The sequence below is a fragment of the Danio rerio genome, chromosome 5 (genome assembly GCF_052040795.2).
Source record: "Danio rerio strain M-AB ecotype USA chromosome 5, GRCz13ab, whole genome shotgun sequence".
In the NCBI taxonomy this organism is placed as follows: Eukaryota; Metazoa; Chordata; class Actinopteri; order Cypriniformes; family Danionidae; genus Danio; species Danio rerio.
This window is the reverse complement of record NC_141025.1, coordinates 26,355,158-26,372,500: the sequence shown is the minus strand read 5'-3', so window position 1 is coordinate 26,372,500 and position 17,343 is coordinate 26,355,158. Positions and strand designations below refer to the sequence as shown.

The 17,343-nt window shown below is 36.3% G+C and overlaps 1 protein-coding gene across 14 annotated transcripts in view; it reads right to left on the bottom strand.

Annotated features, from left to right (window-relative positions):
• The window catches only part of trpm6 (transient receptor potential cation channel, subfamily M, member 6), a 45,350-nt gene that overhangs the window by 10,649 nt on the left and 17,358 nt on the right, over window positions 1–17,343 (bottom strand). For 12 of the 14 annotated variants that reach the window (XR_015489856.1, XR_015489857.1, XR_015489855.1 and 9 more), the window contains 16 exon segments: window positions 17,290–17,343; window positions 15,383–15,523; window positions 15,005–15,109; window positions 14,646–14,893; window positions 13,775–14,003; window positions 12,284–12,430; window positions 10,773–10,874; window positions 9,623–9,751; window positions 7,684–7,932; window positions 7,361–7,535; window positions 4,765–4,879; window positions 4,389–4,579; window positions 2,128–2,260; window positions 1,031–1,971; window positions 887–963; window positions 693–813 (listed from right to left, as the gene is read on the bottom strand). Coding sequence is in view for 8 of the 14 variants with exons in the window: in XM_087250971.1 (XP_087107097.1) it covers window positions 693–813; window positions 887–963; window positions 1,031–1,971; window positions 2,128–2,260; window positions 4,389–4,579; window positions 4,765–4,879; window positions 7,361–7,535; window positions 7,684–7,932; window positions 9,623–9,751; window positions 10,773–10,874; window positions 12,284–12,430; window positions 13,775–14,003; window positions 14,646–14,893; window positions 15,005–15,109; window positions 15,383–15,523; window positions 17,290–17,343 (3,157 nt within the window). In the remaining 6 variants the exon portion in view is untranslated. 14 annotated transcript variants of the gene reach the window in all.

Below are 17,343 nucleotides of genomic sequence, written 5' to 3'. Positions count from 1 at the left end.
ATGTCACAATGAGGGTTGATTTATGAAAGCAAGGCCAAAAGGACACCTGCGTTCTGTTCTGTAACTCATGATAAAGTGTACCTGCACGTGCGCCCACAATCACTTGTACTGGCATCTAAAGAATTATGAGCACTTATGAACTTCAGCTGAACTTACAGTTGACAGTTCAGTGGACAGTGAACAAGATATATTGTTGAGCATTGTTTTTTGGCTTAAGTCATCGCTTTTGAAGCAGGAAGGAAAGACCTTAACTGGACATGGGTAAGACCCCTGAAAGACCCTGAGATTCTATTGGTGGCGGGCACCTGAGAGATTTAAGATCCCATTAGCGGAGAAGCTGATGGAGGTGTGTAATGTGTAAATTTGGGTGGAGTATTAAGACACAGACATGTATTTAAACTGTGTGCAAGCCTATGTTCGGCAGACACTCGAACGACCTGTCTCTGTTGTTACTGATGCTGTAACAATAAACTGCTTCGTCTAAAGACTTCGGAGATCTCAGACTTTGTCATTTTTTGAAAAGTTTGACTTAGAGACTTAGAATATTTTTGCAGACCAGAATCTTTTTTCCACAACAAGATCATAATCTTTTTTTTCATTAATCGTGCAGCCCTCCTATGGGGGGTTTAATTTACAAATAAGACAAAACATTTTTATATAAAAAATGTAAATAAATAAATAAATAAACATACTCAGCTGGGTTAGACTGACTGAGGTTCTGAATCTCCGGTCAAAAAGGCCTTTTACTTTCCTCTTCATTTTTCTACGCGAGTCAAACTCATGCAGTCGCCCCCGTGTTTCATCTGCTTTAACCTTAAAAGAGATGGACATGTTACTACTAGTAGCACATGAAAGACTGCTTGAAGTAAAACACACATCTGCTTACCTCTTCAGGAGTTCCTGCTCTGCTTCTCACAGACTTCTTCCCAAATGATCTTTGCCTCCTAAATAGCTTTGACAATCCTATAGACGCAGGTGTAAATTGATTATTAAACACAAACTCAGATTGATGCAGTGTTATCAATATTACCTTTATGGTCATGGCTGTGATGAGGCGGCGTCAGATAGATCCGTCTGCCCTGCTCAGATGTTGACGTGTCTGGCATGGCCATAGACTCCACACTAGCCGAAAGAGACCGGCTCTGCTCCAAACCATAGGCTTCAAATTTCCTGCTTAAAACGTCATGAGGCCTTAAGAAATGTCCACCCTCGTCGAGCTTATAGAACGCCGGATTTCTGATCCCCATCGCCCCATCCATGTCCCTCTGAGTGTCCGTGAGCAAGAACGTGTGGCTAGAGGCTCTGGATAAAGAGTGCAGGTCATCCTCGTCATCGTCTTCCTCCTCCATGGATTCCTCGTGGCTGGGATGAAGCTGGAAGTCCCTCATTAAAGGCATGTTTGGAGAACTGGCACGGGATGCTTCCCCTGATCCATACATTCCCCTGTCCCTCCATCCAGTGCATAAGTGGGGTAAAGAAAGATGACAATCCATTGATACACCTTCTCTCGAATCGCCACGTAAAAGAGGCCACCGAAAATGACAATCCTCTTCCTCTGGGCTTCCCAATAGGCATTTGCTTCTGACCTCAAAGGGTCCAACGCTCGTTCCTGGTGGTAACTCCATTGAGAGACGCTGTCGGCCAGGTCCCAAACCTCTAAGCAGGGATGGAGGCATGCTGCGGTAGTGTTTGGGTGACGGGAGTGCTTGGCTCGGTGCTACACTTCCACCAATGCGGAGACAGCAGCTATGGGACACCTGCTCATGGCGGCAAGCATGTGGATGGCTCTGACCCAGACGGGCCACCTCTTGCTGTTGATTGTCTGTGGCTGAGAGGAGGTTTAGAGTGTCCACTGCTAAAGCGGACAAGTCCTGTAATTGGCCCAAGTTAGTGTCTAAAGTACGCAGATTGTCCTGGATGATATTGACCTTCTCTGCAACCTCAACTAATATTCCAGCCATCTCTTCAGCCCTAGAAACACAGACCACAGTAAACAATTTAGATTTCAAAACAAAGTAAAAAATCAGAGGCATAACTTGATTTTGTTTAATCAATTGTTAGACTGACTAAAACAGAACTGGTGTAATTTCCTGCTGCATGCAAATGAGGTTTGGGAGACGCACTCACTTGTCAGCTGCAGAGCGAATTCGGTTGATCTGACTGCCTTGTTGACTTTCCTTTTGGTCTCGGAAATATCCAGCAACACACTTCTCCTCAAACTCATACAACCGCTTCAGGTCATCGGGGGCAAGGATTAATTCTGTAAACATATTAGTAATTTTCTCACAACCTGTTGATTTTAAACACATGACTTTAAAAAGAAATAATTGGATTAATAATAAATACACAATTTTTTTTCTGAAATAAATCATTTGAAATCCTAATTATAAAACCGGATATTTCAATATATTTTTCAGTTTTTTTATATATAATTATTTTTTGGGGGTTTACACCTTTAAACGTTTAGGACAGAAGAGATTATTGACAGGAGAGCATGGGGAGGAGAGAGAGGGGAAGGATCGGCACTGGACTACGAGGCAGGAATCGAACTCGGGTCGCCATGAGCACCAGAGGAGTGCATGTGTCTACGCACTAACCACGACACCGACAATATTATTTATTTTAAATTGCCTTTTTATGTTTACAGTACTAATAATTATTTAGTTCTGGCCAAAAAAAAAACAGAGAAGTATTTCCATAGAATTGTTTTAAGCTATATAAAATAAAAAGTTTTTTTGTTATATACATCTTTGGCTGGCAATAGTTTTATTTAAAAAAAAAATGTTTTTTAGATTTTAGTTTTACATTTTTAGATCTAGGTACATATAATAACCCTAGAAGGTGAAGCCTGATTATTCTGTTTATATTAATATTATATTCGGTTTAAATATATTCATTAACTGTCTAAATTATATCTATTTTCCCAGAGATGGGTTGCGGCTGGAAGGGCATCTGCTGCGTAAAAACCTGCTGGATAAGTTGGTGGTTCATTCAGATGCGGCGACCCCGTATTAATAAAGGGACTAAGCCGAAAAGAAAATGAACGAATGAATGAATTATTGAATCTATTTCTTCAGCCTATTTTTGTAGAAATGCAAATATTATTTCAGATATTTAAATTGGATTGAATTTGACTTTTAGATTATCATGAAACTAACGTTAAAAGAAATTTAGGGATGCACGATATATCAGTGGTCATATTGATATCGGCCGATAAATGCTATTTTTAATGTTTTTAATATCAGTCAAAATTAAGCTGTTATCTTTAAGCCGATAGATTATGTAATTGTACAGAACTGCCTGCCTCGTGCATAGATCAAACTTGTTCAGACTTGACTGGTGCACTAAAACTGAGCTTTCCTTGCGTTGTTTATTCCTTCAAAGTCCATCCTTTCTTTGTGTGGTTTTGCTGTTCATTAACAACTCAGTAAGTAACCATATTCCCTCTCATTGTAGATATGCTTGATAGACATTGTGTAGTTTGGTTTAAATTGCCTCAGGAAAAATATTACATGTGTATAAATGAAAAATATATATTTTTTGTCTGTAAGACATTGTGTAGTTGGGTTTAAATTGCCTCAGGAAAAATATATATTTTTTGTGTGTAAGACATTGTGTAGTTTGGTTTAAATTGCCTCAGGAAAAATATTACAAGTGTATAAATGAAAAATATATATTTTTTGTGTGTAAGCACAAGAGAATCTTGCAGCAGTGTGGTGATAAGTGTCAAATGAACCAGCGTCTAACAATTGCACATTACTATAACACGTTTTATTCGAGAACATTTGAGGTGGTTTCAGTTATTAAGTTTTTTCATTTTACTTAAAATACATTTACTTAACTTGTTTGTTAATTAAATCCCGTTTTACCAATTATTTTTATACAACAGTCAAGTTGCATGTTTATTTGCTATGCGAAGAAAAGGAAATATTGTATTTCTGGAATGCTGATTTGTGCTTAATTTTGAATATAGGTATATGTCCCTTGCAATTTTAACTTTTTTTCTTTGAGTAGACTAATCTAAGATCAGTTCAGACTTTTATGAAGTTTTTCATTTACTATATAGAAATATAAAATTTAGAAATAATTATATTTATCAGCCTATATATCGGTTATCGGCCTCCAAATCTTAAAAGTTATCGGTTATCAATATCGGCCAAAAACTCCATGTCGTTACATCCCTAAAAACAATAAATAAATTACTAAACAATTTGTACATACATCTAAAATGTAACGCACATACATTGTACATTATCGTTTAAGAACCAAGAACTAGTAGTGTAGTGTAGGCATCCACAACAGATTTTTTTTGTCCCATCAAAACCAGTTTTGCAAAACAAAACACACAACCACACAGAAATACAAATCACCCACAAACACACACATACTCAGACCAGTTCTTCCCCTTTTGGATGCCTTTCTATGCTTTTGCCACATTGAGCTGAGACACAGAGTAATGTGACTGAGAAAGATGAGAGGAGGTGGCAGCCACGGCTTCTCTTGATAAGTCATGATGTAACGATAGCGGTTGTATTTCCACAGCTTACGGGATATGGTGCTCATTTCATTGTAAACATTGCTGTGAAGTGAAGAATCAGGCAAAGTAGGTTAAATCATCACAAAGCAACCAAGACTCAACAATACAGCGTATCAACACTCCGCATACCCTTGTGTATTATAGCTCAACTCACTAAATTATTATCAGCCAGGAAGCAAAACAAAATGCATGAGCAAACGAGACTGAAATGAAGATGAAATGCATACTTGAAGAAGGCAATGAGCAAATTGACCATGATGATGTACTGAATGAACAGGTAGACGGCCTGCAGGAAGATGGTGAGGAAGGCTCCCGGGACACAGGTTTCAGGATTAGCACAGGCTGACAAAACAAAATAGATGATCACAAACAAGGGAATATACGGTATCATGTTTAAGTCTTACAAATAATAATAAAATTATATATAGAACTGGTCATGTACAAGATGTGAAGGCTGTGGTATCACCTGACAACCAAATATTACTCTATTTTCTAAAATGTATGTACATTTTTTAAAAAATGTGCTGAGATTTCCAAAGAAATGATGCATAGACGATTCATAGACAAACATGTTAAAACATATATTAAATAATTATTTTTGTTTTTTTTGTTATAGGTATCAGCCAAGAAATTATTAGTTATTTCAGATGGTTAATCCACTGCTGCTGCAAACAAGACATCAACAGTATGGGAGTTTTTCACATGTAAAAAAAAATAGGACTTTTGTTTAATTATTATGGGGGAAAAGATCAAGATATTTCCTTGCTCTTTCTGTGATTTCTGCAGTCAACGGTTAAAGTAAAATCAGCTTTAATTGTCTGTGTTTGGTTTTTCTAGTCAGTTTGAGGAAAAAGTCATAAAAATATTTTTATTTACTGTCTTAAATTTTGATTCAAATATAAAGAATTATCCATATCAGCCAAAACTTTCATACCACTGCATGCCTATTCCAGAGTGACTTACATCATGTAGGCAAATCATGTTTAAAGCATGCACACGATTGGATTTGTGATTTGTGATTGAGAGAGTATTTGTATAAGACATTTACCACACACCACTCCACTCCTTGACATTCATAAATTTTGTTTATAGTGAATGGTACAGGCATTCATAGGCGCCATAGGCGTTCTGGTCTAAATAAGAAGGCGTATAGAGGCGCGTTGCTATTTTGAGGAACTTAAATAGAAGGTTCAAATAGATCAGATCAAAGCTGGTCTGTTGTCCAGCACAGAGAGCGTTAGTTGTGCGTCTCGCTTACACATTGCTTAATACAGACAGGATGTGCAACACTGTGCAGCAATACGCAAATATGTTTACCTATGAAAAAGAATTAAAATATTAAGGATATATATAGGATATAATAAGGATATAAAGCCTATAGGAATATATATATATATATATATTTTTTATTTTATTTTTTTTTTTTACTCGTGTGTGTATATATAGTATACTCGTGTATATATATACTCGTAGCAGTGCGATATGGCTGTATATCGGCACTGGTGGGAAGCGTGCGTTGGCACAAGGCCGCAGGCCGAGTGCCTTAGTGCCCCTACCAGTGCCGATATACAGCCATATCGCACTGCTACGAGTGTGATGTTGCGTTTATACAACAGTTTGACGGCATAATTGTGTATATAAAAACTAAATCAAACGTGGAGCGTCTCAAAAACCCTTTTGTATGAGGAACTACTTTCTTCCGGATTCAAATCATAAGCTGAGAAAGCATCTTTTAAACTCTAGATCTGTAGTGTCTGCTTTTTGCTGTCTGTATGTGGGCGGAGTAATACACAAAGGGTAAAGAGGCTGTACGGGTGCTGATATTACTCAAATATATCACGGCTATAAGCCAATCAGATTCGAGAACCAGACAGAACTGTTGTGTGTATATATATATATATATATATATATATATATATATATATATATATATATATATATATATATATATATATATATATATATATATATACACACACACACACACACACAGTTGAAGTCAGAATTATTAGCCATGTAAATAGCAAATGCGCTATGGCATTTTTCAGTCCTTAAATTAGCAAAAGTGGATTCCGACATGCCCTAATTGCTTTTGCGCTCTGCGCTTTGCGCATGGATCATCAAAATAGAGCCCTTAGTTTCTGATCTAATGAGCTTAAAACAAAGCTAAAATCTGTGAGTTTATTTTGGAAACAAGATTTGTGAGAGAACATTTAATTTTTAAACCAAACTAACACTTTCTACTGACAAAGTTTAAAGAACCCCTATTATGCATTCAAAAAGATCATATTTTGGTTTTGGGGTCTCCAACAACAAGATGATATGCATGCAAGATCAAAAAATACATTCATTGTCTATTAATATGCATTTATTTTTACCCAATGACCTATCCCAATGACTCCCACATGATTTGTTCAGCGAATCATGTTCCCAAACCCCTTCTTAGTGTGACGCTAATCTGCTCTGATTGGTCTGATGACTCGATGTCTGCTGTGATTGGTCAACTGCGTTCAGTGCGAGACAGAGAGAATCTCCCACCATAGCTTTAGAGGCTATCTAAATACATTCAACCGCATGAGCGTTTACACTATGAAAACAATCTGACTGAATGTGTTTTCAGCTTTGGCATGCTCAAAACATTTTACAACTCATTTTGGTTGGGTGACTGGATCCAAAAAAAAAAAAATTTAAAACCAGATGTAGACAGTGAAAAGTCACGTTTGACTTTATAGAAATAATTTTATAGAAAATTCAGTACTTGAGAAACTGTGGGGGAAAAAAAAGTTCATTTAAATCAAACTGTATGGTCTCCTTTAGTCTTACCATCAATCTCCCCAGCATACACTTCTCCAAAGATCATCCAGTATGGCTGGAAGACAACATCTCTGAGCAGAGTCCAGGATGGATCCTCATTAGGGGACAAGATAGACTTTCTCGACGTCCCGAAACTAACCAGCACAAGTGCCATAATGATTACAATATAAAACATGTTGCTCATCTGTGAAAGAAAGACATAAAAATAAGATACACAACTTAACTGCATTATCTATTTTAGTGAAATATGTAACAGAAAAGCAAATGAAAACATGATACTAAATGTTGTGTGGTAGAGTGTAATTATTTGGTAATAGATTTAGATAACACACCATTTTAGTTATCATTGTCAGGTATGGTCCTGCATGCTGATTGACAGCGAATAGATCCAGAAGCCTGACAGACCAGAAGACAAAATCCAAAGAATAGACTATGTGACTGGCTAAGCGTGTTTCTTGATGCCACCGGAGGGAGACCCCGACCAGGAACAAGAGGATTCCCAGGAAGTCATTGATATTCCAGTACTCACTGAACCACACCTTCAGCTTTTTAGTGAACTTCCTAGGCTCCAAAACCAACACCTAGAAAACACGACACCCATTATTACCAACACGTAATATGGTGAATCAAATATAACTAACTACACATTTCATGCTACCTATGTAAAATATCATGCATGAAATCAAACAATACAGATTAATAGGACAAATTTGAATCATTAGATCACTGCAAATACACAGATTAACAGACATGACTGAAAACCAGCGCAGTGAAACTGAAATATGTGTTCACCAACAATGAGAATGACTCACAAGTAGAAAAATAAATAAACGCTCAGTAAAAAGTACAGCGGTGAGAAAACCACCTGATTATAGCCATGTGGGTATTTGTCCATGATCAACAATTCTCTAGCATAATGTTGACAGAAGAGATCATTAAAACCGATTAAAACAAATATATTTGAAACCATCAATTACTTGAGATGATGATTTTAAGGAATGTTCTTTGCATGGCAAATTGTTACAGTCCAGAATAGCTCTTTCAGCACACTGTATAAATGAGCAAGCATAAATGTCTCATCTGATCAAGTCCTTAACATTAAAATCAGTATACAAACATTCACCTGCAACTTAAGAAGCCAGGTACAAGCTTTTTATGCATTGCCAATAATAAATAAAACATTAATACATTAAACTTTGGTAATACAATAAAATAATGGTCTATTTTCAAGATATTTCTTCATTAAACCAGTTATAAGTAAGAGTTTTTGGTAACACGTTAAAATAATGGCCTATTAGTAAATAATAGCTAATTTATTTACTGACATAAATGAACTAACCATAAGCAATCTTGCAGTGCATGTATTAAGCGTAGTAAGCATTTATTAAGCATAGTTCTGAATTATTTAATGCACTATTAAAATTTCATTGAGTAAATACATTTTTAAAATGTAATAAAAGTTGTGCTTGTTAACATTAGTTAATGTTCTGTGAGCTTTATTTTCATTAACTATTGTTAACAAATTTGAATAAATAATGAAGTAAATATATTATTGTTTGTGTTAGTTAATATAACATTACATACAATAACTACTGACACGTTATTTTAAAGTGCTAAAGTGTATTTTAAAGTGCAAAGTTTCTTGCACATGGCTGATTTAATGATTATTTTAAAAATATTTTAATGGGATTTCCAAATCCAAATATACAAAAGTCTAATCCAAAAATATATTGCGTCTCACATGCCTTGATTTTTGGGAATACATTTAGATAACACACCATTTTAGTTATCATTGTCAGGTATGGTCCTGCATGCTGATTGACAGCTTATAGATCCAGAAGCCTGACAGACCAGAAGACAAAATCCATTTTTAAAAAAAAATCACTATTTTCCTTGGGATTGAAAGAGGCTCTTGGAGTTTATCTAACCGAAATACAATAAACAATCACTCAAATGTGTAGTCTATGACAGAACTGGTTAATAATTCCCACTAGTGCACTGCTGTTGAGTTCATAGATAATAGAGGAAAGGGGGAGTCAGACAGAGACATTCTCAGGGTCAACTCCATAACCAGAAAGAGATAACACCTTACAGTGGACCTTTGGAATCCAGCTTGATTAAGATAAGACTTTTCAAAGATGCATTTTATTCTTTAATTGCTCTGAACAGCTGCAAAGAGCACCAGGCCAACATCTCAATGACATCAATTTATATGTCATACTGTATACTTCTCTTATCTGCTGAGGAGAGAGTAATTTTGAGATGTCCCACCTCTCTAGCTTTCTCCACCGCCATGGCCAGGATGTAAGTCATGACCAAGCACTCCTGAATGTTGGGTGTCTCGTTCAGCCTCACCAAACAAGTATAAGCAAACATCATGAGGAATCCCAAAAACGCCATCTGTTTGGACAGAAATACAGATGGAAGATGGAGCAAAGGGGTGTCATGAAAACAAAGGTTGATTACAGGGATATAGTTCTTGAGCTTGTTTTTGTACAACAACAAAAAAATTTAAGAATTTGGCAACCAGTAATTAATTTGATCTCCACAGTAAGAAAAAACTTGTACTATGGATACATTCATTCATTCATTTTGTTGTCGGATTAGTCCCTTTATTAATCTGGGGTCGCCACAGCAGAATGAACCGCCAACTTATCCAGCAAGCTTTTACACAGCGGATGCCCTTCCAGACGCAACCCATCTCTGGAAAACACCCACACACACACATTTACGCACACACTACGGACAATTTAGCCTACCCAATTCACCTGTACCGCATGTCTTTGGACTGTGGGGGAAACCGGAGCACCCGGAGGAAACCCAAGCGAAGGCAGGGAGAACATGCAAACTCCACACAGAAACACCAACTGAGCCGAGGTTCGAACCAGCAACCCAGTGACCTTCTTGCTGTGAGGCGACAGCACTACCTACTGCGCCACTGCCTCGCCCATACTATGGATACAGTCTTTAAAATATCTTTTGAAAGAAAATCAGGTTTGGAATGAATTTGCATTTTTGGGTGAACTATCCCTTTACGGCAAGTCAACCTTTATTGTCATTCGACTACCTGTGAGGACATACAGTAGAATGAAATGCTGCGTCATGCAGGACAATAGTGCAACATACTAAATAAACATAAATATACAAAATATAACATAGCAACATGCATATCTGGGGACTATCTTACTGTACATATGTTGAGAGTAATAGGTTATACATGAGATTTAAATAAATACTGTATAAGATATTTCTCATGTCAGGCAATGCAGGAGCAATATGATTTGTAGCATATTTCCCAAGCACTTTATGTTTGTTATTGAGTCTTTGTAGCAGTAGCATATGCAACAAAAAAGAACAACAGGTGGTTTGTATACTCCACTCACTAGTGTGCATCACATTATGAGTATAGGATAACACTTACAGTGTGAAACCAGAATTTGACCACCGGAGCAGTATAGAAGTCATACACCTTTCTGGTCCAGGGATAAAGACAACTGCTGCCTCTCTCCTCATCACCTGGAACCTAAAGAAAGACCACTGTTAATGTAAGCTATACAGAGGTCCATACATACTCAAAGAGTGTGTTTTGTTAGGTTGGCAGCCACAGTTACATTGCTGAAATTTAAACATGATTTATGAAAGCAAAAAATGCTCTCAAATCCACTCTAAAAAGTTTAGAAATCTCTGCAGCTCACACAAGAAGTCACTTTAAAACCAAGCAGTTCCTTTCGGTCAACGCAGTGAAAATGAAAAACAAAGTGTGGGGAGACCTTCCGACCTCATGCAAAACTGATTCTTAGGGATTTGATATGATTGGATTCCCTCACACATTATTGTGTCATTCTTTGTTTGACTAGGCTTCTGGTCTGATCTGTTGTTTTTATAGCTTAGGCAAACAGACTAACCTTTTCAATTTAAATGTTTTGACATTTTAAGCAAACACTTAAGAGTCTGTAGCTATTTTTTCATCCAAAGATGTGAATTAAATTTATGTGCAAAACTGGAATATCAGAATTAGGACGTCCAAATCCATCCAATGAGTCAAAGAAAACAAAATCGTCACTTGATTAACTATCGCCATATATCAAAAGTAAAAATGCAGCGGTAGAAGAAGACGCTAACTCTTTTCTTTAATTAATAAATTACTTGTGCCTCAGAAGACAAAGGCTGACATGCAATGGACTTGTGGTGGTGTCTGAAGGCATGAGACGTGGAGCACAGATGGTCTTGATTCTAGAGGTAATTAATAATATAATAACACTAATACTGAAATGGTTAAGGTGTTTTAAGAATGACCAAAACAACATTTGAGATTTTTTACAATGTGCTCAGCTTGCTGGTTTGTCCATTTAGATATATTTTTATCACCATATGATCTTTTAAAACAAAATCACATTACTTTTTCAATGTAATTTGGAATTTGTTCGGTATAAACAAAGTGTTTACATTGTAGTTTATGTGCATTTCTTCTTATCGAATGAAAAGTAAATCCTACTCAGTTATGCACATATGTTTTTAATGTGCATTTTCAAAATGTATGCGCATCTTGCCTTTCCACCAACCATTTCTTTATCTGAATATCCACAATATGCATAAAAATAGGTGGATGGAAACATAACTTATGATTAGATGTTTATTGCCGAGATTAATATTTGGCTTGGCATTTGATTGAAACAATTATTTCCAAGCAATAAACTGATTGACATTGCATAATAACACTGTATTGTAAATAAGCTCACGAGTTATTGCATAATGTTTGAACAATGCCATGGCATACGCACACCATAATCAAAGCTACATGTGGTCCAACAAAATATTGACCTTTTTTTTGCCAGAATGCCAGTGTATTTTGAATCACAAACTAGTGAATCTCAGCTGCAAAGATCACAAATAGCATTTTTGTAGTGTGTTGTGTTTGACTGGAATCCTTACTGCTTTTTCTGCCCCTTCTTGCTCTGATGGCACAGTGTCCCACCCAAACTGCAAGGCTTCCTGGAGCTGAGGAACATGGGACATCTCTGCCTGACTCTTAAACTCTAGCAACTGAATGGCCACAGGCATCAGGATACTGCCGATGATCTTGGGAGAAAAGATATGGTTTTGGATGACAGTTACATAAAGACCGGGGTCACAAATATGCTGAAAATTTGTACATTTTACATTTTAACAAACTTTTGCTAAATGTTATTCTTTGGTGCTGGCAAACATGGCAACCAACTTGAGAAATGTATTTTAAAATTACATTTTAAAATTACATACATTACAGAAAATTATTTCTGTTACAAAAACATTCTTCCAACTTCCAGACTGTTGCTCAGGTCTGTTTGCAAGAGATTAAAGCTTATAATGTTGCACAAACTTTCATTAGGCTTTCATATTGTTTTTTTCACTCTTAAAATGCCAATAACCTCTTAAGCTAAATGATGAACTGTGGTTTCAAAAATATGGCCTCATAAGAATTAGTTTTGTCATTTTGGGTGAGCTATGCTTTAATTCACTTAAAGATGCAGTAGGTGATTGTCTTCAGAAACATTTTTTTGTTGTGCTGGTTGAAAGTCTCTTCACAGTCCTATAGTAATGATTAAAGTAAATGATTTATATATAATATAATATTATATTATATTATATTATATTATATATATATATATATATATATATATATATATATATATATATATATATATATATATATATATATATATATATATATATATATTCTGGGTATAAAAGGCATAAAACTAAAAAATGTTCATCAAATTAAAAGTGTCATGTGGACATCTGCCATAATTCCGATATGTAGCTCAAACCGTCTGTCAGCAAATGCAGATTTAAACTAATGCACAGCCGTTTATGCACAGATCCGCCATTTGTGCGTACACAAGAGAGAGAATGAGCGGTAAAAACATGCTTGATCAAAACTCTTTAAAAATCCTAAATCTATATTGGAGTTACTTTTGCACGTCAGAGAAAGGGCGACACCATGGCTGAAGTATTTCTGTTAGACAGGAAATGTTCTGTTTTAAAACTATTTTAGCTTCACGCAGAGCTGATGCAGATGTTGTTGTTGCTTGATTTGTATTTAGTTTAACAACAAAACATCAGTAAACAGCGCTATTCTGTTACTGAGGTGAAGTTGCTTTTATATTCACATCACATTAGTTCATTTTTTAACACTGTAAACCTGTGATGTGCTCCCTATATTGTTTACTGCTATTCTAAATACTCGGTCTGAAATAGCATGCAAGTATGGCTTAGTAATAAGTGTAATTCCTGCATGCCGCCTGCCAAGCACTACTCGCTCACTTGTATTTCAGGAGGCATGGCTTTGGACGGCATGGGTGGGACTGTGTTTCAGAGATTTACGTTAGCCGGTTAGCATTGTCGTAGATCACCTACTGCACCTTTAAGTCACACTAAACACACCTTAAACCAGGAGTTCTTGCTCAAGTTTAGACGGCCCATCCACAGGTCTGTGAGCAGCATTTGAGTGCAGTTGTGAGCCACAAAGGGCCTGAGTCCTGAGGAGACGGCCATTTGCAGACAGGTGAAGTTACTCCAATCCTTCATCTCCCAGGTCAGCAGCTTCATCGCCATGCGCTCATTCTCTCTGAAAGCCTGATCCAGGACATCCACAGCCAACTGTCCAAACTCTCTGATAGACCAACACATTTACATTGCATTACATTGGTGACATCCTTATCAATACAGTAGAATTTCGGTCAAATGTTCAATCTCATATTTACTTAAAAAGTGCAACTTCTATTAGGTAAAATTAACCATTTTTCAAGGTAAAGCATTACAAGTAGCATGAGTAATGTAATCAGATTACTTTACGTAACTAGTAATGCATTACTTTTAAAATTTCAAGACAATATCTGAGCTATTGTTTCACAAAAAGTAATGATTTAACTTTATTTTCCATATTTATTGCCTGACATTTATTCTTCTGTACCCACATTGTCAGAAATCGGAAGATTGTTTAGATGATACAGCCTGTATCGGTCTGCAGCCTGAGGTTTTTCAAGTCACTTGCACTTTTGGTATAAAATGGACTTATATTTGTCAAATTATACTTGTTCGTTATACTATTACAAACAAGTAAGCCTAGCCCAGTTAAAAACAATAATGCAAAAGGAGCGCAACACATTGCTTTCATTAAAAGTAACTAATTAACATATTTAGTTACTTTTTTTCAACGCAAAATCGTAGTGCATTACTTTTGAAAATAACTTTCCCCATCACTGTTTAACAAATTGAGCATGTATTATTTGAATGAAGTAAAATGCAAACTGACAGAGAGTTCTTCTTCAGCTCCTCGGCCATGGTGTCTCCCATATTGCTCTCCTTGGCTTCCATTGCCAAAGTGCGGTAGAGTTTGCAGGCCACAACCGCCCTGGCCATAGCCTGCTCTCCATGCTGCCACAGGAGCAGCGCCATCTCTTGCCGATGCTTGAGCACTGCCCACACAAACAGGTCGTTAAAAGTGCATACAAAGTCGGGGATCGGGTCCGACTTCTGGTCCTGAGGTGCTACACCACCTTCCTGCAAACACACAGTTCTGGTTGTTTTTAATAAATGGAATGATTGTGAATGTATTCGTGCATGTATAGCTTCTTGTAGCATCTGTGAACAGAATGGAAAAGCTCAAAGGACCTGGTGTCTGTATGGCTGAGCGGTTCTGCGGAAATGAGAGCGAGGTGGAGTGGCTTCTGGAGCTGGAGCTACTTTCTTGGCCTTGCTGAACGGGCTGGATGTCTCCTATTACACAAGAAAACAACTCTTTAGGAAAAAGCATACCTTTTGTACACCTTTTAAATAAATAAAATACAAATAATACAATTAAAATTAAACGATTTTTAAAAAATTATGGCAAAAGCTAAAACTACAAGCAATTAGCTGAAACTAAAATTAAAAGAGTAAACACAAAAATAAAAAATACAAAAAAACTATCATATCAAATTAACTGTAATAAAAAAAAAAACGGAAATAGCACAAGCAATGCAATATTTTTATGTTGCCAGGCAGACAGACCTTAGCTGGGTTATGTAAGCGACTGTACATGGTTCTGAATCTCTTGCGTGTGTATGTGCTTCGATATGCTCCACCAATCAGGTATTCAATCACCATTCCAATGTCGATTAAAGATATCCTATAAACAGCAGGCAGGCGAGTCTACAAAAAAAGAACATGTTTCTGGCTGGTTACATGAAGCTCGTTTCGGTTACTTCAACCTGATTTAAACAGCCCTATTATGGGTTTTTGAAAATGACCTTCCATGCAGTATGTAACACAGCTCTAAGTGAAGTGAAATATCCAGATAAGGCTTAAACCTAAAAGTGCAGTGTTTAAAAATATTGATTCATCTATGAAAGAGTTGATTCAAAGTGGTTCAAATGATTTTTCTTGGTAATCTTTAGTAATGTGGGCGTGACGTTGATATGAAACTTAAGTCCCACCCATTTTTTGCATGCACACACCCAGGAAAATTAAACCCCACCCCACCGGCCCCACCCACAGACACTAAAAGGAAAGAAAGAAGAGAGAGAGAGAGAGAGAGAGAGAGAGAGAGAGAGAGAGAGAGAGAGAGAGAGAGAGAGAGAAAGAAAGAAAGAAAGAAAGAAAGAAAGAGAGAGAGAGAGAGAGAAAGAAAGAAAGAAAGAAAGAAAGAAAGAAAGAAAGAAAGAAAGAAAGAAAGAAAGAAAGAAAGAAAGAAAGAAAGAAAGAAAGAAAGAAAAAGAAAAAGAGGAAGACAAAGCAGACACAATGCACTCAATGGAGTGAGTGACATCACTGTGATGGGTAGGGTTAGGGGTGGGGTTAGGTTAGGTGAGCGCATTAAAAAGCATTGGATGCAGCTAAGATTGCACCGCAGCAGGTCTGCATCCAGACCCCTCTCGTTATTTTCCCTACTCAAAGATGAGGCTGTGAAGAGTCAGTGATTGAAGTATCACATATCAGACTGTTGTTGGAGATGCCCAAAACTAAAATATGATCTTTTTAAATGCGTAATAGGTGCTTTTTAAACTAGGAAGATTTGTCAACTCTAAACTTAGCCAAAACTCAGAGTTTATTCAGCTACCTCTATGCAATAGCTCACTGGCCTACATGATAATAATATTACATTGCTATTCTCATAAACTCTATATTTAGAGCACTTTTAACAAACCACAATGGGTACCAAAGTGTTGTACATAAAGCACATGCAAATATACACAAAACCAAAATACATAAACTCATATCACATGACTAAAAGCTAAAGAAAATAAGTGTTTTCAGTGACCTCTGAAAAGACTCAAAAGTTGGAGCTGTTCTTAAGGAGCGTGGAAGATCGTTCCAGAGTCTCGGGGCTGCTACTGAAAAAAGCTCTATCACCTCGACATTTTAAACTTTATGATACTTTCTTTGCAAAGCCATTAAAAACATTTAAAAAATATTGTTGTATATTTTATATTTAAAAGATTAATTAAAGAGTAAAGCTGAAATAAAGCCTAAATATTAAATGAAAAACAAAAGTGCATTGAATTACTTGAAAAAAAATGTCAGTAAATAATGCAAATGTAAAAAAAAAGACAATTCAAAATATTACTAAATACTACATTTGAATATAAATATTTTAAAAGAATAACTATGATATATGATTATTTCCCCTATAAATTACACCATTTCTTTGCATTTCTATGTAAAAATCTACATGTATATAAAATTACTTTTGTAAATTCAGTTGCATGCAGACACAAAAAATATGCGTCTTTTCTTTGTTCCATTTATAAATATATACTTATTGTTCAAGTAGTACACTTTATTTTGACTTAATGTTTGGGGGAAAATTAAACCATTAGATGGAACCTGAAGTTAGTCAAAGTTAATTCAATGATGTATTTTTATTATTTTTACAAAAGTACTCTACACAAGCATTTAGGGTTTTACTCTACACAAACCTGTTTGGCATCTGCAATAACATGTCGAAGGAAATGATGTGAGGAGCCTGTTTG